The 25,513-nt window shown below is 51.0% G+C and overlaps 1 protein-coding gene across 2 annotated transcripts in view; it reads right to left on the reverse strand.

Moving 5' to 3' along the window:
• ARHGEF17 (Rho guanine nucleotide exchange factor 17) overlaps positions 1 to 25,513 on the reverse strand; it is a 56,482-nt gene that overhangs the window by 15,150 nt on the left and 15,819 nt on the right. For both annotated transcript variants that reach the window (XM_039219913.1, XM_039219912.1), the window contains exon 2: positions 3,835 to 3,912. In XM_039219913.1, coding sequence (XP_039075844.1) covers positions 3,835 to 3,912 — 78 coding nt within the window. The remainder of the gene's footprint in view (positions 1 to 3,834; positions 3,913 to 25,513) is intronic.

Here is a 25,513-nt window from a genome sequence, read left to right on the forward strand (position 1 = left end):
GGCTTGGGTTCAAATCCCATCTCCTTCTGGCTATTACCCTTGGTATTCAACTCCTTCATTTTAAACTCCTGGCCTATACCCGAAACTAATATAACATAGTATATCAACTATACCTCAATTCCAAAAAAGAAAAGAAAAAAAATAAAGGTTCCTGGCCTGTAGGAACAATACCAATCAATGTGGGGGGCAGTGGTCACAGCGAGGGAGCACTAGGGTCGTGGAGTCCAATCTCAGTTCGAACTGAATACCACCTATGCCCAGGCAGTGCAGACTAGCTGGTGAGACGAGGTGCCCTACAGTCAGGGTGACAGGGATTCAACCCAGGCTATGGCACTTCCTGGCTCTGTGACCTTAAACAGTTACCTTACTTCTCTGTGTCTCAGGTTCATCAACTGTAAAATGAGGGTTATAATGAGATTTATATAATTAACTTATGTAAAGTGCACATACTAAGCACTCAATACATGTCAGCTCTGAATATCACTACTTGTTTGTGTCCCACCGAAATCCTTATGCTCAAACCTAATCCCCAACATGGTGGTATTTGGAGATGGGGTCTTTGGGAGGTGAGTAGGTCATGTAGGTGAAGCCCTCATGAATGGTATTTGTGTCCTTATAAAAGAGGCCCCAGAGAGCTCTGTTGGCCCTTCCACCATGGAGGACACACCGAAAAGATGGCCATCTATGATTATGGACCAAGAAGCAGGTCCTCACCAGACACCAAATCTGCTAGTGCCTTGATCTTAGATTTCCCAGCCTCCAAAACTATGACAACTGAATCTGTATTTGTTTAAGCCACTCAGTCTATGGAACTTTTGTTCCAGCAGCCCAAATGGACTATTCCACTTAAGAGATAGATGACCCTGGGCAGGTTTCTTAACCTCTCTGAGCCTTCATTTCTTCATATGAAGAGGGAGTCATAATATTGACTTCACAACATTAATATAAGGATTAAATGTGATTTTATATACACATACTCACATGTACACACACAGATTTGCCAGGGAGTACGCTAAATTATACATGCATCTTTCTTGTAATCTGCACTAAACATAGGTACTATTATTATTCCCACTCTGCAGTCAAGGAGGCTGAAGGAAAGACTGGTTATGTAACTTGTACCGGGTCACATGGCCGGTTAGGAGACAGCGCCAAGTCTGAATACTGGTGGCCTGGCTTGGACCTCAGCCCTTCCTTCTGACACGCCAGGGCTGCCTTGAGTGATAGTCCTTGGGTTCAGCGGACACTCTCCTGCCCATCTCCATCCTTCACCATGAACACTCTCATTTGGCTTCCTTGGATCTATCCTCCCTTGGTTCTTCCACCTGCAGGTCCTGCAAGCCTCCTCGCGTGGCCAGGAGATTTGAAGACAGAGACACACCCAAGACCCGTCAGCCTCTTGTCTGTTAACAAGGCATCAGGATTACCTCATTACCTTTTAATCTTTGCACTGGGACATGGGTATGATTAGTCAAAATTTGCAGACAAAAATAGCAAGGCTCAGAGAAGTGAGTGATTAGGCTAGCATCACCCAGCAGGGAGGCAAGTGACTCAAACCCCGGACTGCTTGACCCCAATGCCTTTAGCTCCTACCTAGGGGACAACAAAGTGACCCCCCTGCCAGACTCCTGCGTGACTATTGCCGCCTGGCAGCCAGGGGCAACCTCTTAAAGATGGGATTCTGATTGTGTCCCTTCTGTTACTTCCATGTGCTTGCAATAAAGCCCAGGTCTTCTGCAGCAGCTATAGTGACCGCCAGTCCACCGCTAACCGCTCAAGGTTTCTTCAGGCCTCCCAGCCTTTGTTCCTGCTGTAGCCTCTGTCAGAATGCTTCCCTCCAGGCTCTCTCCCTGCTCAGCTCTTACCTACCCTTCAGGTCTTAATGAAATACTCCAACCTCAGAGAAGCCCTCCTGGCCTCTGACCCCAGGAGAGGCCCCCATTCTGTGTTCTTCTCTTTCTGTGCACTTTTTTTTTTTAGCATATAAAAGCAATGTATTTTTTGTGTGACAAAATGTACATCATAAAATTAGCCATTTTAATCATTTTTAAATGCACATTAAATACATTCGTGTGGTTGTGGAACCATCATCACCATCCATCTCCAGAACTTTCTCATCTTCCCCAACCACTACTATATACCCATTAAACATGAACTCCTGCTTCCTCTCCCCAAGTCCCTGGCCACCACTGTTCTACGTTTCTGTCGCTATGAACCTGGCTACTCTAGGTCCCTCGTGTAAATGGAATCACACAGTTTTTGCCCTTTTGTCACTGGCTTATTTCATTTAGCACAACATCCTAAAGGTTCATCCAGGTTGTGGCGTGTGTCAAAACTTATTTCCTTTGCTGGATGAACAACATTCAGTCATTCCAGATACACTTTCCATGAACTTTTGCACCCCCACGTGTCCTCACGTATGGTTTGTCCATCCAGGAGACAGGACCTGATCACTCATGCTCACTGCTGAACCTTCACAGAGAACACTACTTGTACCCAGAAGGCGCATGTTGCAGATATGTGCAGTAAATGAATGAACATTCTGGATATTTCTAGGGCTCTACCTTCTACCCTTTGCTCTCACTCTACTTAGGCGGCTTGAGTAAATTCACCCTCAACTGTACCTGCCAGGCCCCACTTCAGCTCAGATCCATGTTCTCTGTCCTGGGCCCCAGGCCCACATATGCATCATGGCTCCAGGGCTTTCTCACATCTGAACCTGAACTTGCCATCTTGCCCCACCTTTCACAGGTGGGGCTCTTATAGTGCTTCAGTCACCCAGATCAGGAGCCCAGGCCTCATCCTGGGCTTCCTCACCTTGCCCACCACAGGCAACCATTTACCATGCCTGGCCTGACCAGTCCACTTCCTAAATGTCTGTCCCCAGCTCTCCCTCCCTGTTGCCTCTGCCCAGGTCCTGGCCTCTCCTCCCCCACCCACCTTCAGTGGCCTTGGCCTCCTCTCCTGCTGCCCACCTTCCTAGGAGTCAAAAAGACTTTGTAAAGCATGAATCAGGCTACATGCCGCCCCTGCTCAAAGCCCTTCACTGATTCTCCAGAGCTCCTGGTAGAGTCCAAACCTTCTTCCTGGTATGCAAGGCCCCTACCATGTGGCCCCTGCTGGATCCCCCAGCATCACCATAGGACCAACACTGTGTGCTCTGTGCCAGCCACATGGACCTCCAAAAGTGCCAGGCCTCTCTACTTGACTTTGCACATGCTGTTCCTGCTGCTGAGAAGACAGGTCAGGGAGAAGCCAGCACCTTCTCCGGGGAAAATTCCCTGACCCCATGCCTCACAGGTGCCCCCTCAATGCTTTCACAGTGATCATATAGTCAGCTATGTCCCCAACAGGACTGTGAGCTCCTGTGGCACTGGCTTGCCTCTCTTATTCGCCCTTGTGCTTCCTTCACCTGGAACAGGGCCTGGCACACAACAAGTGCTTAACATTTTATTCCATTCAACAAATATTTCCCCAGTCACTGAACAAAAAAGAAGGAGGTACACTGGGGGTGGGTCACAGATCTAAGCTCAGGCACAGGGCTGCCAGGGCAGGTGGTAGGACAGTAAAAGGAGAGAGCACCTGCTGTGAGGTGGCCTGGTCTGGTCTCATTAAGGCCCCTCTACAATCTCCCCTGCCCTGGAAGGGGCTTCCTGCTCTGAGGCAGGCACGTGAGAGGGGTTCTTCATGGAGGGATGATGTGTCCCAGGGTCATTCCTCTCTCCTCTCTAGCTTCCAGCCCCTGTCCACAAAGTGGGTTTGTTCCACACATCTGACAGCCTCCTAAACTCAGAATGGCCTTTCTTAGGGCCCTGGGCGAGCCTCAAGCCTTACCTGCATCAGGGTGCGCAGTGACTCCACGTATGACTGCTCTGTGTCCAGCAGGGTCATGGTCACGTGCTTCCGCATGTCCTTGGGGGACAGAAAACAGAGGGTGAGCAATGCCTTGTTCCCCTCAGACCCTGCCACCTGCAGTCACGTAGACCCAGAGAACCTATCCACATCTCCCTGGATCCAAGGCCTGCCTTCCGACCATCCAGGGCTGTTGGCTGTTACCCCAAAGCACCGTGGACCTCCACTCTCCCAGACCTTTGCTCTGGGGCTCCTTGTGCAAGGAGGGCTCTCCCCCTGCATCTCAAATACATCCCTTTCCAACGTGTGCCCCCTCACTCTTCCACCCCCCCCCCCATGGCTGTTGGGAGATCTGGTGATCTCCTGTTTACTTCATGGTTTTCCGCTGGGCTCCTGAAAAGGACTCAAAACAATCAATAACCTCTCACATTTGCAAAGGAAGATGCCTCCAGCCTACCCCCCACTCCACTGCCAACTCTGAAAAATCCCACCTCCAGGCACAGTGCTATAGGGTTAGACCCTACCAGGCTTCATACCATCTCTGAGCGTGGAAACTGTGACCTCCTGACACAGAGGACAAGAAGATGGCTCAGAAAGGTGAAGTCAGTGCTAAAGATCACACAGCCAGTGGCAGTAAGGTTCACCCACTCTGAGACAAGGCTAGGTCCCAGTACTCTTAGTAGAAAAGGTTAACTGAGCTCTACTCCACACCAGGCACTGCTCTAACCAGTATACAATATTTCATCCTCTGACCACCCTGTGAGGTAGACAGATACTCTTCTTCTTCCCATTTTAAGGATGGGGAAAAGGAGACCCAGGAACTAATGTCTCCATCCTAAGACCCTGATGATCTACAGTATAGAGTCCCTGAGAGGTTGCCCAGACTCTGCACCCACACCTCCAGAGATAGGGTGTGCATCCCTGACAGGGCAGCCCCTGATCTGTGGGAAGGCTTTGCTAGAAGCCAGACAGGGGATGCCTTCTCCATGTCCAACTCCCTGAGACCCAGCTTACCGTGCCCCTTGCCACCAATTCCTATACCTCTGGTCCACTTCTTCTCCAGGAAGCCTTCCCAGGTGGTGCCAGCTCCAACAACTCCCCTTCCTGGTGAGGGATTCCACTACAGATTACCTCTAAATCCCTGAAGTGGTCCTGAACAAGGCCTCCTCTGGGCCCCAGATCTCTGGGGCTTATTCTCCCCTCCCCATTCTCCCCACCGGCCTCAGTCCAGCTTAGCCAGGACATCTGTCTGGACCCTGTCTCAGTCTCCAGCCATCAAGGCGTGCTGGGTTTGAGTGTATATTCTTTGCATGTGGCAATGGAAGGGTGGGTGTCTATGTCTGTGGCATCCCTCCAGTCCCCATCCCTGGAGCCTCGCATGGTAGAGATTCGACCAGCGGAACTGCCCTGGCTACTGTTGTGCCCAGGGTCTATGCCTGCTGAGCAGACCCAAGCCCGAGGCCTGTTCAGCTTGCCTGATCCAGCCCCTGCTCACCCCTCTGCTCATGGTATTCCTTCCTCCCTCTGACACTCTCCCTTTGACTTGGGGTCAGGTCTTTCCCTAAACCTGTCAACAATAAGACACACTCAGAAAAGTAGGCCCCTTAGGGTTGAAGGGTGTGAATGACTCTCCATTGAGGGGGGAAGGAGACTGGCTTTGCTCCATTCCCACCAGTTGCAGACTCTGTTTGGTGAGAAGACACTGGGCTCTGCCATAGAGTCCCCAGCCCTCAGATCATCTATTCTCAGTGATTCGAAGGCTTTTAGAACACCAGGGCAGCTTCCAGTGGGAGGGAAGACCAAACTCACCCTAGGATGGAAAGTTTGGGAGAGCATCAAGGACCAGAAGGGCCCCCCAAGAAAAAGCCCAGATGCCCAATCCTCCCATTGTACCCCAGGGCCATCTCAGCATTTCACAGATACGGCCTCATTTCCACCTCACACTCATAGCTCTACATCATAGGTGTCATCATCTCATTTTACAAATGAGGAAATCAAGTCAGAGAGGTGACTTGACTTGTCCAAAGTTATACAGCCACTGACTGACAGAGTGAAGACCCAAGTGTCTTTAGCCACCTCAAACCTCAAGCTCAATCTTAGGACCCAAGCATCCAGAGTTCCTGCCCAGACTGACCAGCTAGCCATGGGCCACAGGGTCCCCGCTATACCTTCACTAGCTGTGTGACCTTGGGCCACCTAACTGCCCTGGGTTTCCACATCCTCTTCTATGGAATGGAAGGAATAAAGCCTCCCTCCCAGTACTGTGAAAGCAAACAGCTGGGAAGCAGGGTAGCTCTCTCTACACACACTGGGTCTTCAATGTGCCTGCTGGACAGGGAGTTTCCTTAGAGTAGAACCAGGCCAGGCTCGGCCCTGGGCTGCACAGTCACCCTCCCCCCTCTGCTGCCTGGGCCTGGCAAGCCAGGCCCACTGGTGAGGGTCATGGGCAGCGAGGCCTCCTAAGGGAGGCAGGGTTGATGCTGGGCCTGATGAGTCCAGAGGGCTGGGGTAACTCACACAGGGAGGCTGACGCTGCAACACCCGCCTCTCCCAGCCTCCTCCCTGCTTGAAAGCACAGTGGGTTGTCACTCAGCTGTCAGGTAGAGGCATAGAAAATAAGGCCAGCTCCCTGTCACTGCATGGAGTGCCCTTCTTCACGTGCCCAGACACGGGTGTGAGTGTATGTGGGGGTGGGGGAGCCAGGGAAAGCAAGAGACAGGCAATGCAGCTGTCAACCAGATCAGCGGGCCCACCTGTTCCGGGCGGGACAGCCCCGTAGGCCTCGCCTCCCCCAGAGCCTGTCACCTCTCAACAGCTCCATCCCCAAACCGTCACTATATGGAGTACTGAAGTGGGAGGGGGGAAGGGGCTTAAAAAATACAGCAGGAAGACAGGGGGGCCTCTCCTACCAGTAAGACTGGGACATCATGACCCAAAGCTTAAAACCATGTATATACAGCATGAAGACAGAGACACACGCACACAGAAGAAGTTGTAAAGGCCTGACACACCGCAAAGAAAGGAAAAAGAAATGCAGTCAAGCCACCTAGCTGAGAACCGGGGCCTTCAGCCCAGAGATGTGAGGTGGTGGGGAGAAACACACACACCACAGCATGGGGGGTGGAGACAGAACCACAGCCCCCAGTGGAGCCCAGAAGAGCAGGACAATCGGAATCCAGGCCCAGAGAAACACACAAAGGCATGGAAAAAGCCTCTGGGAGCCTCTCCCTCCCTGTCGGCCAGAGGAGAAGAGCACTGAGCCAGGAATGGGGACACCACAGCATGACACCTCCAAGGCCCAGCAGGTCCAGTGGCAGGGAGAGAATGGCAAGGAGGGGAGCAAAACTGGCTGCCCCCAACGTCCCATCCCCCAGCACATATACACCTGGAGACTGCAGCAGGCCTGCAGGACAGAGGCTGGTAAAACCTTCCCTTTCTGAGCCTATGAACCCAGGATACCTCTGGAGACAGTCTCTGCCTATAGGCTGACCCCTATCACGCAATAAGTGCCACTAGGCCTTGCCAAGGCTGGATCTCAGGGTACAGGCCTCCCACCCCAGTTGAGCTTGCCAGCCCTTCTGCCATTCCAAGCTTGCATTCTGGTGGCACCAAACCTCAGCGCTCTGCCAACCACACCACCCCTGCTGTGGTTCCTCATACCTTCAATCTCCCTGCCCCCATCACTAATCTCTGAGCCCCCAGGCCCGAGGCCATGCAGCTGGTGTGCCTGATCCGAGTTCCCAATCCTGCGCTCTCAGTAGGACCCAAGTCTCCCTCAGGCCCAGGTCCGCTGAGTTCTAGGTTTTGACCCAGGTCCCCGGCTGTCTCTTCCCCTCCGCGTACCTGGGCCTCCCCAGACTCCTCAGCGTCAGCACCGCTGCTCCCGGCGGTCTCCCCGGAGGCGGTGGCCGCGCCCAGATCGCGCATATCTTCCAGCGCGATGGTGAACTGGGCCAGGGTCTTCACCATCTGAAGCATGCGGCCGGGCCGCCGCCAGGGCGGAGATGCTGGGGCGGCGGGGGACGGCGGGCCCCCTATATCCCACCGTCTCTCCCTCTGGGGGCTCAGCCCGGCCGCAGCGGTGTTCGCGGTGTCAGTTCCAGCGTAGATCTGAGAGCGAAGGCTCGGGCGGCGGCGCTGTTGCTTCCTCCGCTTAGCGCTCAGCGAGTGAGCCCAGCGAGCCTGGCGCTCCCGGCGCCGCTGGCGCGGGGGAGGGGAGCGGAGGGGAGTCCCCGCCCCCGCCCTCCCCCCTGCTCCGCCCTCCCTCTCCGAGCCGCCCAGTCTCCCCCAACACATACGCGGCAGCCAGGACTCGCCCCCGCCGCTCCCCCACACAGTTGCCTCCCCTGGAGGACCCATCCCCCTCTGAGGACGTAAGTCGGCGCACACCAGTCGACAAAAGCAAGTACACTGAGACATGCACCTTTTGTCCACACCTGTACCCACGTAGGCACACACAGGGTGTGTGCACGGATCTACACAGAAGAAGCCCATATACATAGAAACTTGCCCTCCGGCCTTGATGTGTATACAAGTTTGGGTGAAGGCCAAGTGTACACATAGTAGTCCCTGACACACATTAACCCGACTCAGTGCTGCACGGTGGCATGTGGTTCGTCTTCACACAACTGTAATCCGGTACTAACAGGCACACATATTTAGGGACGCATCTCTGCAAGTTGACATTGTTGTCCCAACCAGGGGTAAAGCATTAGGGCCTGATAGAGGAGAGAGCAGACTCTGAGTCGTACCTACGCCCACCCCACCCAGCTGACCTGAATCCTGTACTTGAGAGAATCCTAGAGAATTCCAGTCCTATCCCTCTCCACCTCAACCCCCATCATGAGGAGGTGCTCAGGCATTTACAACCCCCACCACATCACCAGATGATGCTTCAGAATGTTTCCAACCATGATCCCCAGGATCTGTTCCTCAAACTGAAGGTGATGTCAGAACACATCCCAGACTCACTTAATCAGGGAGCGGCAGGGTGAACTTTGTTTTGTACCAGCTCCCGCCTACTGAGGGGCTCTGATGCACCCTCCAGCTGACTGGGGATCCCTCTGCTGTGTCTGAGCGCTGGCTGACTTTATTCTTCTTCAATGTATGTGGGCCCCCACGCTCAACAAACTCCTGATGCCCTCCCCCAAACCTGCTTTCCCCTGGGTTTTCTGCACAGTGGATATCTTCTGACCCTACTGCCCAAGGCGGTCCCCTCTATCTCTCTCTCGCCTTGCTTGATATGCCCCATTTCTGTTTTAACTCCTAGAAACAGACTAGGCTCTCTCCTGACTCAAGGGCCATGCCTCTTCCCTCTTCTAGGAATGCTTCTGCTTTTCCTTTAAGATTAATCTTAGTGTAACTGTCCCCTCCTCAGGGAAGCCCTCCCTGATCCTCAGATTAGGGCAGGTGCACCTGCTCTGTGCTCTCAAAGATTCTCAGTTTTTCTTAACCAGGTATCACAGTTCGTAATTACACATATGAGCAATTGCTAGACTGACCACCATCTCCTCCCAGGAGACTGCAGCCTCCCTTAGGGCAGGGTCCGTGTTCCTTTTGTAAACCACAGCACTCTGCACATAGATGCTGGCTAATAAACAAAACTTCAGTAACTCTTCTCACACACTGAGCAGTCATCACAGGGAGGCAAGCCTTGCAATTCCCTGCTGCGAACCTCCCCTGGCAGTCCCATGGCACAGGAGCAACCCTTCTTGCTGGCCCTTGCAGCCTCCTATGCCACTTGGCCCCCTGACACCTTCCTCTGTTCAGCCCTCCACCAGTAGAATCTGTACCCCACAGCCCTGTCCAAGGGAATTATTCCTCATCCTCTCCTACGAGGGCGGGACAGAGACCCAGCAGCACTGGCCTCCTCAGGGAGTCCAAAATGTCCAAAACTAAAATTTTAACTCCCCAACAGACAATCCCAAATAAGTCAACAATGAAAACAGGAACAGAGAATTCCAAGAGAGTAGAGAGAGAAAACAGGTGTGAACCCCCACCTGGCAGGGGCTCCCAGAGCAGTGAGGCTACATTAGGGGGCAGAGCCTTACACCTGAGGAGGGCTTGCTAAGTTTGTGCTTCCTCAACAATTGGCAAACCCACCTGTCTCTCCTGTGTCCTATGAGGGCCTGGCCCAGAGTAACCCCTGAGCCACCTTGTTGAATTGAAAGAATGAATGAAAGCATGAGTGTGTGTGCTCTGCACCTTGCTGGTCCCTCTATGGCAATGACTCTCAAAGTGCAGGCCCTGTGTACCTCCTGGGAATGTGTTAGAAATGCACATTCTCAACTCCTCCCTGCCTCCCAAACTACCCCATTGACCTGACTTGAAACTCTGGATGGGGCCCAGCAATCTGTACACTGGCAGCACAGAACCTTCAAGTCCTAAAGCCTGCCTGGCCACCACATACCATCCCAGGGTGCATGTCCTGGCCGAGCCCATTCTGCCCCTAGGAGGCAGAACAGGGGTCCTCCCAGAGGGCACCAAGCCCTCCTCTGCCTCTAGTTTGAACCAAGAATTCCAGTGAGTCCATCTGCCTCTTACCCTCTCAATAGGATGGATTATGGACTTCCCTGGGCATGGGGCCTACACGTTTCCTCCTCCTCTCAGGGCTGTGCATATGGGGGAGGCTCTGGAATAGTTAGACTAGTTGACTGAATGATGATGTGAGCACAGAAGATAGACACACCCGTGGACACATCTAAACAGCCAGGTCCCAAAGACAAGCCCACACTAGTAAGAGGCTGTGGTTTGAGTGCCCACCTCTGGCCCATTGCTTGATCACCTAAGCTAGTTAACTCACAACTGGCTTTCTCTCAGAGCCAATCTGAGCCTCTCTCCAGCTAAATGACTTAGGGCCTCCTTTCCTCTGAGCAGCTGGGAGGCAGTACATAGCTTGTTAGTAAGGTGCATCTATTCCCTTACTCACTTCAGCAGGACCACTCCCTGAACAGATAAATCCACTCTGGCTGGCATCCAGGAGCTCCCAGACAATACATAGGATTCAGCAGAGGTAGTCACCCCTCCCTGGGGGATAGGGGGTACTCAGGGAAGGCTTCCTGGAGGAGGCAGGGTTTGAACAATCTTTGGAGGTCAAGAAATCCAGAGGCATATGGGTGCCCAGATGGTAGAGTTCACTGGAGGCTGCTGCCCTGGAGAAGGGGGCTGGGCTTGGTGCTAAGGTACTGCTTGCTGCCGCTTCATTAAAGATGGCTAATTACATCCAAGCCTGTTGCCATGGCAACAGGGGAGCTAGCAGGATGGGGAAAGGAAGCTGAGAGAAGGAACAGGAGCATACAGTTGCTGAACCAGGGTTTCCAGGCATCACCTCCACAAAGGCATGGGCATTGGAGCCCCTCAGAGTGAGGTCAGCTGGGAAGGGGGCTGGGGGCACCATGTATGTCGGGAGCACCCCTGAGCAGGTCTGGTTCTCTTATTGTTCCACTGAACTCCCCTTTTAAGTACTGATGTCTCTTTTCCTTTCGGGTATCTACGGTTGTTTGGAGTGGATCTGGCTTATAACAACTATTATAGTTTTTATGAGGTGGTTGGTAGGGCCCTCCTCTCCATATGGCACACCCCACCACACATATACCACCCTCTTCCCACGAAAAAGCTCCTGTCCTCCTTAGGGGAAGGCGAGAGGCATGAAGGGGCAAAAGGGCTCTGCTCCACAAGGCCACCAACCCACTCTAGGATAAGCAGGTTGGGCACCCCAGTTGGGTGGCACCACCCTTCTACTAGTCCTAGGGAACACCTAACCCTCCCTACCTCCACCCAGTAAGCTGATACTTTCCCATCTCTAAAAGAAATCCAATACCTTGTTTACCTGCCTCTAGACACACCTCCCACTATGAGCTCCACCAAGACCTCCTATAAGATGTCTTGCCCACTAGAGGCCACTTGGTCCTCCTGCAACTAGTGATGGACCAACTGGGGGCCAGTGATGAGAAAGGACACATGGATGGACAAATGGATGGGTAATGAGTAATGGCTGACTAAACGAAACGATGGGATGATGATAGGTGAATAACTAAATGGAGGGATGAATAGAACGATGAATCAATAACAAATGAACACATGAATGGGTGCACAGACACATGGTTCAACAGATAAGTAAAATTAACTGTTTATTTTATTCATTTGTTGATCAGTTCAGCAAATATTTATTGAGTACCTACCAGGTACCAAGCACTATGCTGGGAGTTAATTTTTTTTGAAGTAAGTTTATTTATTTTGAGAGAGAGAGAAAGCATGAGTGGGGGTGGGGCAGAGAGAGAGAGAATCCAAGAATCCCAAGCAGACTCTGCACTATCAGCACAGAGCCCAGTGTGGGGCTCAAACTCACGAACCACAAGATCATGACCTGAGCCAAAGTCAGATGCTTAACCAACTGAGCCACCTAGGCGCTCCTATGCTGGGGATTTAAAGGTAAGAAAAGAGGTCTATGCCCTGCTGGGCACCACAGTCTAAGTGGGAAGACAGGAATTGAAAAAGGAATGACAAATGCAGTGCAGGTTCTGGGGCAGTGGGTCTCATCAGGCTTTTGTGGGATAGAGAGGGGTCTACAGCTTTTCATATCTGCACAGCTGTATGTAAGTATTTGCCAAAGAGGGTTTGGACCCCAGAGTTGCCCAAGCCAGATTGGGAACACCATAATCTTAGAATCCTCACCATCACTAATGCTGTTTGAACACTTTTTAACGTTTTTTATTATTTATTTTTGAGAGACAGAGCATGAGCAGGGAAGGGGCAGAGAGAGGGAGACACAGAATCTGAAGCAGGCTCCAGGCTCTGAGCTGTCAGCACAGAGCCTGATGCGGGGCTCGAACCCACGGATGGCAAGATCATGACCTGAGCCGAAGTCAGAGACTTAACTGACTGAGCCACCCAGGCGCCCCTGAACATTTTTCAGGTGTCAAGCACCCCACTATTGCTTTCTAAGCCCTGACTCCTTTAATCCCCACAGTAGCCCTCCATCAAAGGTTGTTACTCCTCTATTTTACAAACAAGGAAATTGAGGCTAAGGGTGGTCACCTGACTGATAAGGGGTCCAGCTGAGGTGACTGCCTCCAGGCCCCATGCTCTTAAACCCACCCCCTCCTCTGTGAGGAGAGCCCCTCTCCACCTCCCCTTAGCCTCATGCACACAGCTCGGCCTCCTCCCCCCTCCCCACTCTGGTGCACTAGTTGACTGCATTGCCTTTCTCCAGCCTCATTTGTACTGAGTTGATGACATAAACAGGTTCTCCTCACACACGATGGTTTTGGTGGAAAACAAAGTGCCATCAACAGGCAATGCTGGGATCGAGGAGGATGCTCTTCTCTGGGAACCAAGCCCTGGCTAATGGCCCAGATGGACTGTCTACAGTTCCTGACCCCACCAACATCCACCGTTGTGGAACTGTATGTTCCCAACCTAACGGGCTATTCATTTCACTGATGGTGCTGCCCTCCTCAGGTCCTGAGGTTCATCAATGGGACCAAAGTTCCAAAAGAGGGACTTCTTGGCAAAGAAATTAAGAGGGCAGACTCTGAAGCCAGACTGCTTGGCCTCACATCCTGGCTCTATCACTTACTAGTGATGTAACCTTGAACAAGCCACTTCTCCTCTTGAGGCACCAATCTCTCCATCTGTTCTTGTCTGAGACCCCTTCCCTCTTCTTCTTGTCATTTGTCCCTCACCCCTGCCTTCCCAGGTCATGGCATGTCCCCTGTAGATACTCTTTTCCGGAAAGAGGAGCCTCTCAAGGCTCCACTGAGTTCCCAGGCCTCATAGACAACTTCAAGGGCAGTGTCCAAACCACAGGGCTCCCTTGGGACTGGCTGCTCATGGTAGGGCCCAGAATTCTGGGGAATGTGCTAGGGAATGGGAAGGAGAGATCAAGGACCCAAGAAGCCTCAGGTCCTTCCTGCCACAGGAAAGCCACTGCCCTGCTTAGATGGAACTATGAGTGACACGATGTGTGTCTCATCTGTGTGGGCTCACCCACATGTCTGTGTATACTCTTGTCAGTGGTCTTCTGTGACCATGTGACTGCACAGCCCATCAGTCGGTAACAGTCCATTTGGTTTCGTGGCAGAAATGAAAAGTGAAGGCCACTTCAATGATAATCAAAAATAGCTATAGCTAGGGTGCCTGAGTGGCTCAGTTGGTTAAGTGTCTGACTCTTTTTTCAGCTCAGGTCATGATCTCTTTGTTCATAAGATTGAGTACCATGTCGGGCTCCATGCTAATAGTTCAGAGCCTGCTTGTGATTCTCTCTCCCTCTCTGCTCCTTCCACGCTCATACATGTGCTCATGCTGTCTCTCTCAAAATAAATAAACTTCAGGGGAAAAAAAAGCTATCGCTGTTGTTTCCTGAGCACTAAATATGTGCCAGGCATGGGCTAAGACTTTACATCACTATCTCACTTCATCCTCTTAACCACCCCAGGAAGATGTGGCAGATTGCATTCTTCAAAGATAGCTATTGCAATATTTTCCATGCCACATGCTCTTCTTGTAGTGTGGTACTGACACTCTTCCACAGAGTGATGAGGTTTATGTCTCCTCCCCCTTGAAACTGGGTGACCTTTGTGACTGCCTCGATTAACAGAATACAGCAGAAAGGATAGTATGTGACATCCCCAGCTAGGCCATAAAAATGCCATGTACTTCCATCTTGCTCTCTTGGGTCACTCATTCCTGAAACCCGGCTGCCACGTTGTGTGGAAGCCCAGGTCACATGCAGAGGCCGTGTGTATGGTATTCTAGTTGACCACCCAGATGAGGTCCCACTCAAATGCCATCACGATTGCCAGACCTATGAATAGGGATGCCTTCAAGGTGATTCCAGCACAGTCACTATTTGCCTGCAACTGCATGAAAGACAGAACTACCTAGCTGGGGAAACTGAGGCTCAGAAGGTAATGAAGCAATGGTCATACAGCCAGTAAGTGGCATAGCTGGGGTAAGAACCCAAGGTTCTTAATGTCCTACAGGAAGAAGGGAAGGAAGGGGATAATTTCTGCACAGACCTAGATTTTATCTACTGGCCCAGAGGAATCCAGCTGGGACCCCAACCTCATCAGCACTAGAAAATCTCACCACTCCTTCTAGAAACTCACCCTGATAGCTGACAGGAGGTTCAAGGTGGCAGCTCTCACTCCCTGTGCTGGGGCTCAGGCCCAATTTCTGGCTGATGAACCATACTGGCCACCTCTCAATCCAAAGAAACACCTCCACCCACTGTACTCCTGAGGCCCTCCTGGGCCTCCGGGAATGACGTGCACTCGCCATACCCTTGGTGGGGTCTTAATTTTACTACCAGCTCCTGTTTGGTGAGGTGCTGTTTCTCATGTATTATCTCATTTCATCCTCACACCAATCCTCTAAGTTATGTATAATAACCATCCATCTTACAAAGGAGTAAACAAAGGCTCCAAGAACTGAGGCAACACACCTGAGGTCAAGAAGTTGGACATGGCCCATCAACAGATGAATGGATCAAGAAGATGTGGTTTATCTATACCATGGAATACTACATGGCAATGAGAAACAATGAAATCTGGCCATGTGTAGCAACATGGATGGACCTTGAGGGTGTTATGCTGAGAAAAATAAGTCAGGCAGAGAAGGACAAATATCATATGTTTGCACGTATAGGAGGATTAGGAGGAACTTGACGGAGGAACAAGGGGGAGAAGAAGGGGGGAAATGGTGGGGGAAAGGGAGAGAGGCAAACCATGAGAGACTCTTGAATGCTGACAAAAACTGAGGACTGATGGATGTGGGGGGGAGGAGGGATGGGCATGGAGGAGGATACTTGTGGGGATGAGCACTGAGTGTTATATGGAAACTAATTTGACAATAAACTATTTGTAAAAAAAAAAAAAAAAAAGAAAAGTAAAGAGTATAACTAGCCTATGCTCCAGCAATTGCACTACTGGATGTTTACCCAAAGAATACAAAAATGCTAATACAAAACTTTACATGCAGCCCAATGTTTATAGCAGCATTATCAACAATAGCCAAATTATGGAAACAGCTCAAGTGCCCATCAATTGATGAATGATTAAGAAGATGTGGTGCATATATCTATTTATCTACTTCTCTATCTACCTACCTACCTAGTTATTTATCTATCTTGGAATATTACTCAGCCATAAAAAGAATAAAATCCTGTCATTTGCAATAACATGGACAGAGCTAGAGAATATTATGCAAGGGAAAGAAGTCAGAGAAAGACAAATACTGTATGATTTCACTCACATGTAGAATAAAAAAGCAAAGGTGAAAAAGAAAGTGACAGAGGCAAGCCAAGAAACAGACTCTTAACTATAGAGAACAAACTGAAGGTTATCAGGGGGTGGAGGGGGGCATGGGCTAAATAGGTGATGGGGAATAAGGATCTCACACGTTGTGATGAGCACTGAGTATTGTACAGAAGTGTTGAATTAGTAAATTGTACATCTGAAACTAAAGAAAAAAAAAAGAAGTTGGACATGGCAAAATGGGGATTTGGCAAAGCTGGAATTTGATGCCAAGTCAAGTGACTTCACCTGGGTCACACAACACATTAATGAGTCAAGCCAAGCCCAGAATACCTTGAACTAGGTGGCAACAAGCTGTATTCTCCTCCCTGGATGATTGGCAATAATAGGAGACATAGAAATAGGAGGAAGGTTTCTCTGTGTCCCCCGCCCATCCCCCACTATAAGGCCCATAAAGGCAGAGGCCAGGTCTCTCTGTGTTCATACTTGTGTCCCTGACATACACTAGGTACAGAATCCATATGTGTCAAGTGACTGACTTGCTCTGTGACTTAGCAGAGTTGCTCCCCAGTCTGGGATCCTTTCCCCCTCTGTAAATAAATGAGGGAGGAAGGAGGGTTCAGGTGGATTCTAAATTCCTCACCACACTCCCTGAAGGAGGTGATAAGTGAGGTCACGCCAGAGACAGCCAATGGACAGCCTGACCACCTTCCTAGATTTCAGGTGCCAGATTCAGCCTTCTGGCCTTAGTGAGAAAGCTGGGGCTCCAGAACTGCACTTTTGCCAGACGCCCATAGATGGCAGCAGAGGCCTGCATGGCAGGGGCTTCAGTGCGTGTGGTTTGAATTTAACTGGTCTTTTTTCATGTGGGTTTTTCCCCTTTATTCTTGTCTGCCCTCCCCCTTCTCCACTCAAGAAGATACAGCTGGACCTTCCAGCTTGGGAAGGAAGAGTTTCTTAACATCAAGGATAATGACCGGAAGCAGGAGGTGGGGGCAGGGGGTAAGTGGATAGACAGACTGCCACAGATGTGAAAAACACCTCCTGACCAGCTAAGAAATTCTGAATTTACTCATCTTCAGGGCCCAAGATGCTGACTGTCATTTCCACCTTTCAGGTAGAGAAACTGAAACCCAGATCTTCTGGGACCCACATCTGAGTCTGAGACCGGAGGTTGGCCCACCCTTGGGGGGGCGGGGGCAGGGATACCATTGGGAACCTATGAAGCCTTAGAGTAGGATTTGTTAAATCTGGCAAACCTAGCTCCCAGAAATGCACCCACCCACCCTGCGCACCCTTCTGCCCGCCAGAGTGGTCTGGCCTGTGTTCCCATTCGTAGCTCAGAACCTGTGTATGTGTTACCTCCCAGAGCCCTTCCCTCCTAGCTAGAGAAATTATTTCATTCAAAATGTCTAAACCTTGCTCAGCATAGAACACTGCACAGGGATTTAGGCCCCTGTGGTCTGGGCCCAGGGCTGCCACTTTCTAGCCATTGCAAACATTCTTTCCCTTCAACCTCAGTTTCCCCACTTGGAAAACAGGAGTGAACACCTGATGCACAGTAGGTGCTCTGCAAAGGGGGGCTCCCTTCCCTCACCTCCACCCAGTTCTCTGGCATGCAGGGAGGCTGGGGTAAGGGATCGTGGGAAAGGAAGTTATCCAGTGTCTGTTTCCAGACCCTCCCGCTGGCTCCCTCCCTCCCTTGAACCCAGGCACAAGCTGAGGGGGGAGGTGGGCTCCATTTGCGTGTGTCTTCAGGGTGGGATGGGGTGTCCAGCCTCTAGAGCGGAAGATGACTCACTGGGCTGTGGGCCAGGCACCCTGGGAAAGGCCAGGCCAGCCTCAGGCCAGAGCCCCAGGGAGCTGAGAGGCAGGGAGGAGGAGGCAGGGCCTGCCTGAGTTGTAGATACAAATCTGGGGGCTCTCAAAGCCCAGCAGACAAAAGAGGCAATCTTCCCCACTTGCAACGGTGCTAGAAATTATACTCAGACCACTAATGGCCCAGCCTGGGAAGCTTGAGGTGTTAATCAGCTCCTACCAACCTACTAATCTGATCTCTGTTCTAGATGTGGATGGTGCTGAAACAAAGGCAGAAGTGCTTCCTGCCCTTTGGAACTTGCAGACTTCAGTACCCATGCCTAGAACAGAGTCTGGCCCACAGTAAGTGTCTAGTACATATTTGTGAATCAGTGAATGAATGAAAGTAAGTTTCTGTGTAATGAATGTGAACAGCAACAGAAGTCCCATGTTCAAGCCTTCCTTGAAGGAAAAAGTCAGAAAAGGAACCATTCCTTCTCATTTTACATATAGACACTGTGACTCAGAGAGGAAAGTATCCTGAGACCCCCCAGGGCAGCAGGCAGTCAGCTGAGGCTAGAACTGGGCCCTTGGGGCTCTTCCACTAAATCTTGTCCAAAGGGGCCTAACTCACTGAGAGGCATTGAGGCCCCAACCTCCCTTGCCCCTACCCTATTCCAAGACTCAGGGGACACTCCAGGAGAGGAGTAAGTTCCATCCATCAGTCAGTCACTCTGGCCCTAAAATACACCTCATATACCCTGACCCAACCTAGAGCCCAGGGAAGCTCCTCTCATCATACTAGACAAGCCTAGGGTGGTCAACAGGTCCAGGCACAGTGAACATGCTCTATTCAACAATCCCTCCGCCCCAGCCTCCAAGGGGCTATCACTACGTCTGGGCCATGCTGGTAGAAGTAGTCTCTAGCTTGGGCTGACCAGTGGCTTCCAAGCCTTGCTGCTCTGTATCAGCAACTAGTGACCAGTCCTAATGCCTGGGCAGCCACAGTCACCCATGTGTGTGTGTGTATATGCATGCACGCGCAACAGGATTCACAGCTGAAAGTCAGCCTGAGACAGGTCTACCTAGGCTCCCCTGTCCCAAGCCCCCAGGACCAGGACTAACAGTCCCAGGAAGCTGTCCTCATATCCCAAATCTTGTGACTCCCCTCCTGCTCTGAGCATCTCGTGATTCTGGAGTTGCAGCCTTGCTCTCCTGATACAGACAATAAGTGACATCCATCGTCAGGCACTTTACAGTTTAAAAAATGCTTGCAGGGCCTAATCTCTTCAGATCCTCACAGCAACTGGGGAAGCGGGGTGGGGATCAAGGCTCAGTGAGTCATAACTTGCTTGGGTTCTTGAGGTGGCAAGGCTGGGGCTCAGATCCTCCCCTCTGCCATTAACCTACTGTGTCTGAGGACAGGAAGAGAGCAACAGCATACAAGTAGAAGTAAATCTATCTGGAGGGGTTCCTTCTGGCTGTCTACAGGTATTTATTTTAATCTGCAGCTAGGCCTCCTGGTGGGCCCTATTATTATCCTGCTATACACAAGAGGAGATGGGTGAGAAGTTAAGGACTGAGCTCAAGGTCTCATAGCAGACAGGATTTGTACCCACAGGGCATCCTGGGGTCAGGATATCAACACTTATTCCACAGTGTGGGAGAAGAGGCATCTTCTAGTCCAGGGATAGCAGTAGCAGAAGAGGATGAGGATGCTCACACTGCCTTCTTCACAAGAGCAGGAACTGACCACAAGGCTGCGTGAATCATGCACTTATGGAACTCTTTAAAATGCCATGGAGAGGTGTTCAGTGTACTATTAAATGAAAGAAGAAGCATACGTACTACACCATCTCCGTGTTACAAAATATACATATACAGACATACTATGTATGTATACATACATACACAGGGACTACACTGCACTGGTGGCTGCCCCAACCTCCAGGAGGCCCAAGGCTGTGCCACAGTGTCTTCTATAGAATACGGAATATAAAGAGCTTATTTAGCACTGTGTGTAGAGCAGAGATTGCAATAAGCATTAGATGGTTATGAAAAACCGGAGAACTTTAGAAGGCAAGTCATCTCAGCAGTGGAGTGGACTAACCCCGTCCCACGGTAGGCATCCCTTGGCAGTCCTTGCTTCCATAACCCCAGGGCCCAGGAGCTCACCCCCTCCAATGGTACCATGGTAACTCCTTCCACAGTGGGGCAGGTCTGCTTGTAAGAAAGCCCAAGATGGGCAGGCCCTCAGGCCGTAGGAAGCATTAGCATTGGGTGCTGGTGACCTGGGGAAGGATATTCCATCTCCCGTCCTAAAACCTTGGTTTCAGACCCTTCAATGGGACAATTCTCCAACTGCAAGTTTGGAAGAGGCTTTCTAGGTGGCTCTCTTGTCCCCAGACCAGGTGACCACCTCTGTCCCTCCTATTGTGTCTGGGATAACAGAATTGCATTTGCTGGCAGCACTTTGTGCCTTTTCCATTTTCTCCTTTGGAAAACAAATGCGAAACCAGCTGGGTCTGACCTCCTCCCTTGCCCCACCCCCAACCCCTCTAGTCCCCCAGGGGCGGGAGGCCTTCTCTGCCTCCTCCCTGGACAACAGCCTGGTGGAGAACCCTGAGAGGAGGGGCCCTGTGAGCCCGCTGTTGCCATGGCAATGTCAGCCCTGGAATTTGACCACTGGGGCCCAGGAGTGGGGGTGGGGAGTTGGTACAGGCCGTGTGGGAACAAGGAGGAGGGTCCAGAGGCCCAAGATAGTCAAGAAGAGTAAAGGCAGGGCAGGGGTCAGAGTCCCCTCCATGGTCTCAGTTTCCCCATCTCTAAAGGGGAAGGGGGAAGGACCTCAAGCTCTTCCCTCCCAGCTCTAATCCAAACTGGAATCTGGGTGAGGGCCAGGGAGGGCAGAAGCATGCAAGACAAGTCCAACTGCCCCTTTTGATGGATAAGGACCCTAGCAGACAGGGACTGGCCCCAGGTCACATAGCAAGTCCAGGGTAGTACCAGGACTAGTCCCTAGGAGGGTGGTCTGTCCCTATTTCTCCACTGGGGAGGACGAGGATGCCTGCTGCATCTGGTGGAGGGAAGAGGCCCTCCAGGAATGGCTACGGCTGGGCTGGGCCCACAGTCCTCAGACAACTAACTGACAGCGTGCCTGCCCCAGCAACCCTCAGCATTCTTGGATCCGGAAGGCTGGCAGAGGGCCTGCCCCCCACCCCTGCCTTCAGTGCCAGGCTGCAGTGGGTATTTTTAAATGGGTGCCCGCCCCTCTCTGTCTTCCTGCCTGCCCACTCCAGGAACACTATCAATTCTGCTGCCAGCCCCCCACCCCCTCCACTTCAGCCCAGCCTTAGTGGGCACTGAATCCATGGCCACACCCTCTGTGCCCCTGCCTTCAGGACGGTCTTTTCTTGCTGGCCATTTCCTCCCTCACAGTCAGCCCTGGGTTCAGGGTGATATCTAGGGCCCCTTAAGCTATACTCTAGGTATACTCTAGGCCCAGAGAGGGGACAAGACGTGTCCAATGTCCTACAGCAAAGATTAGGCTTTGAGAATGCTATGGCACCAGCCTATGCCCCATCTCCAACTGTCTATCACATTATACTCGTGTTGCTCCAAGCCCTTCTAACCACTTTGCCATTGACCTTCAAAAGCTAGAGTCACCAGCCTTCATACCCATCTGAAAAAGATATTCCAGTTCTGGGAAAAAACAGAGTTGGAGCCATAACTCACACTACACACCAGGATAAATTCCAAGCGGGTCAAAGATTTAAATGTAAAACAAAACATGAAAATATAAAACACCAGAGGAAAACAAGGGGAAACTGCTTTATAACCTTGGACTGGGAAAGGCCTTTCTAAATGTGACTCCAAATACAGAAGTCTTAAAATGAAAGCTTGGTAAAGTAGACCACATAAAAACAAAACCTTCTGCATGGCAAAAATGTACCATAAACAAAGTCAAAAATCAAGTGACAAATCTGGAAAAAATATCTACAACTCATAACCCAGACAATAATAAACCCTTTAATATTTTAAAGGTTCCTAGAAATTGGTAAAACAAAAGGCCAACAACCCAACAGAAAAATGGGCAATTATGAACAGTTCTTTGAAAGAGAATCCAAATATCTCTTGGATATCTGGAAAGAGGCTCGGCCTTACTCATTGTAAGATAAATGGAAATTAGGGGCACCTGAGTGGCTCAGTCAATTAAGCGTCTGACTTTGGCTCAGGTCATGATCTCATGGTTCGTGGGTTCAAGCCCTGCATCGGGCTCTGTGCTGACAGCTCAGAGCCTGGAGCCTGTTTCAGATTCTGTGTCTGCCTCTTTCTCTGACCCTCCCCCTCTCACACTCTGTCTCTCTTTCTCTCTCTCAAAAAATTAAAAAAAATTCAAGTATATGCCAGTCCCAGTACAAAATAACGTCTGAAGACGCTTGTTCACTGCAGTACTATTTGTAACAGCAAAAGACTAAAAATATCCTAAACATCTTTTAATCTGTGGTTAAATACAGATGTGGCAATCTGTGTGATGGGGCACCACACGGCACAAGAAAAGACTATGGAAGCTGTCAAAGCACTGGTGAAGCAAGATCTGGAAAAGATCTCATTAAGTAGAAAACAGTGTGAACAGTGTGCCTCTGTCTCTGTGGAAAGTGAAAGAAAGATAGTGCATTTGCTGGTATTTGCATATTGAAGGATTCACAAGAACTAATAACGGGGTGTCCTGGGTAGGACAGGGGAGGTAGTAGGCAGCTGGTGAGACGCAGACTTTTTACCTTTTGTTAAAAAGTTTATTTACTTATTTTCGGGAGAATGGCAGAGAGAAGGGGAGAGAGAACCCCAAACCATGGCAGCGCTGAGCCAATGCAGGGCTCAAACCCATGAACCATGAGATCACAATCTGAGCTAAAATCAAGAGTCAGACCTTCAATCAACTGAGCCACCCAGGTGCCCTGATTTCTTACTCTTTTTGACTTTTCTTAATCATGTGAATATATTATCTATTCAAAATATTAAATACATACATTGAATTTTTTAAAACTTGACCTCACAACCTAGCACCTCTCCTGCTCCGGGCTCCAGTCTCAGCTTTGAACAGCCTTTGCAACCCTCATCTTCCTTCTCATCCATCAAAGGCTTAGCTTCAGTCTCTTCCTCAGGAACTGTCCCTTCAGTACACTCCCTCCAGGGCATGGACTTTCTGGGTTCCCCCAGCCTCTGGGCAGCAGCCCCTGATCACCCTGGGCACTGCCCTGTGTTCCCAGCCTACGCACAGGACCAAGTTCCAAGGGGGCTCCCAGTGACTGAAAACAAGATGAAAGAAAGGAGGGTTTGCTCTTGGACGCTGAGTTGGAAGCCTTTGTCTTTGCTTTCTCTCTTCAGTTTCCCAGCCGGTCTTCTTTTGCATAATTCCCGTGTCACCTGTGGTCTCATACAGGACACTTTCCCTGCTCACCTTGCAGCCAGAGAGGAAGGCCCTAGCCCTCTCTGCAGAGAGGCACCCTAACCCCTTCTGCAGAGAACTGTCAGATTGCTCCTTTAGAGCCCCCACGCCTCCCCAGGTTTAGCGACCTCAGGGCTGGATTTCCACCCAGCCAAGGCTTGGAAATGAGGCCCCAGACTAGATGAAGGACCTGGGGCTAGAACTGGCAATCCTACCTCTCTCTCTGGACCATAGATACTGACTGTAAAGTGAGGTCATTGTAGGCAACTTTATAGCAGAGTGGGTATTTCTGCCAGTGAGAATCCAGCAGATTCCCAAGCCCACAGACCCCCACCCCACCTCCACAAAGCTCCTTAGCTCTTTTCCTATGGCAGCTACCTGGAGGTGGGGGGGGGGGGGAGGGATGTTTTGAGCCTCTCCAAGGGAATGCAGCAGGTCCCTCTCCCCAACAGATGACTCTCTAGGCTATTCTTGGTGACCCCCATCCACTTCTCCCCATCCTTCCTCAGCCAGGGCAGGCCAGGCCACTACCCTCCCTCCCTTTCCACCTTTATGATTTCCCACTGATCCCCTGTGGTCAGTGGTCCAGCTCAGTCATTATCACACTTAATTTTCAAAAAAACCCTATAATAAGTGTCATCATCATCATCATCATCATCATCACTCCCATTTTACAGGTGCATAAACTGAGCCACAGAGGGATTAAGTACTTGCTCACAGTCATACAGCTAAGAGGAAGAGCAGGATTTGAACCTAAGCCATCTGGCTCCAATCTGTTTTAACCATTTACACCAACACAGCTAGATGTAGGATCAAGTGTGAGCACTCAGGTTGACCCTCAACACTCTGGATGAACTGGCCCTTGCTGACCCATCAGTGTATCAAGTCAAATTTTCCCCACCTGTATCACACTCTGGTTGCACGATGCTCTGGCCATAGTAATTCCTCCAACCCATCACACTCTCTCACACACCAGGCCTTGGCAGATGCTGGTCTCTGCAAGGTGTATCATCTTGTCTTTATGCTTGGCAATTTCTGACTCACCCAATGTTCTTGACGGCCAAAGAAGTGGTCTAGGCTGTGTAGCAGGCCAAGAAGGCTAGTGCCCGAGGTGGGCCAAGCCTGGTTCCTGAAGGGCCTTGGATGTGCCAGGCTCAGAGCTCAGGCTTTCTCCTGCCAGTGTCTGGTCACACGCCTGCCAGTGTCTGTTCACACTCTGAGCTCTTGGGGCTGGGTGGGAGTCTTTCTGATTCTAACCTAAATTACCTCATCTTAGAGAAGCCAGCTGCTCCACCTGTCCCCAGTCAGTGATGCAGCTGGGCCAGACAGCATGCCCACGCCAGGAGCATGGCTAAGCTGCTAGCTCCTACCTCCCTCAAAGGGCCTGTACCTTCCCAGGCAGCAGCAGTCAACAATCAGTGTCTTCCACCAATCAAGTAGGGCCCAGCCCAGCTCTACAGGCCCCTGCTGGAGACACTGCCCTCTCATAGGAGCCCAGCGTGGGTGCTGCATCATCCTGGCTCCTTCTGGAGACATGGTCTCAACAGGGTTTGTTCCCTCCCTGGGGAGCTTGGATGGGCTGAACTCGGGAGCCTGCGGAGAAGGCTCCCCAAAGGAAGAGGCTTGTCCTGCTCTCAACCCCTCTACTGGGGCCCGTCTGCCCCGAACAGAGGCAGACTCTGCCTGTGTCCTAGGGGGCCCCATGAAAGGAGCCCATGGAGGGAGACATGATCAAGAGGGCAGACATGCTCCCACCTTCACTTAAATCAACAAGATTCCAAGCTAACATTCTAACTTATAGAAGAAAAGTTTCCACTGTTCTTAAGAGTTTGGAAATACTGCCCTGAGGTGAACTCCAGACTTTCAAGTCTTCCAGGACCCACCCGACTTCTCCAGAAAATCAGGAGCTTCCACAGCACCCTAGACACACCAGGGCTTTTCCATCACAGGCCTCTACCTTCTTGGTTCTCTCTGACTGAAAGGCCTGACCCCGTTTCTGCCAGTCAGTCCTGCTGGTTTTCAAGGCTCCAGCCACGTTAGCCTCCCTCACCCTCACCCACCTTGGCCTCCTTCTCATCCTCAGTTCTCAGATAAGGGTCCCAATCTTCCTAGGGTAGGAACCTCTTTCTCTGTGTCCTAAATATAGCCCACATGCTAAAGG

Source organism: Hyaena hyaena, unplaced genomic scaffold (genome assembly GCF_003009895.1).
Source record: "Hyaena hyaena isolate Hyena2069 unplaced genomic scaffold, ASM300989v1 scaffold_848, whole genome shotgun sequence".
In the NCBI taxonomy this organism is placed as follows: domain Eukaryota; kingdom Metazoa; phylum Chordata; class Mammalia; order Carnivora; family Hyaenidae; genus Hyaena; species Hyaena hyaena.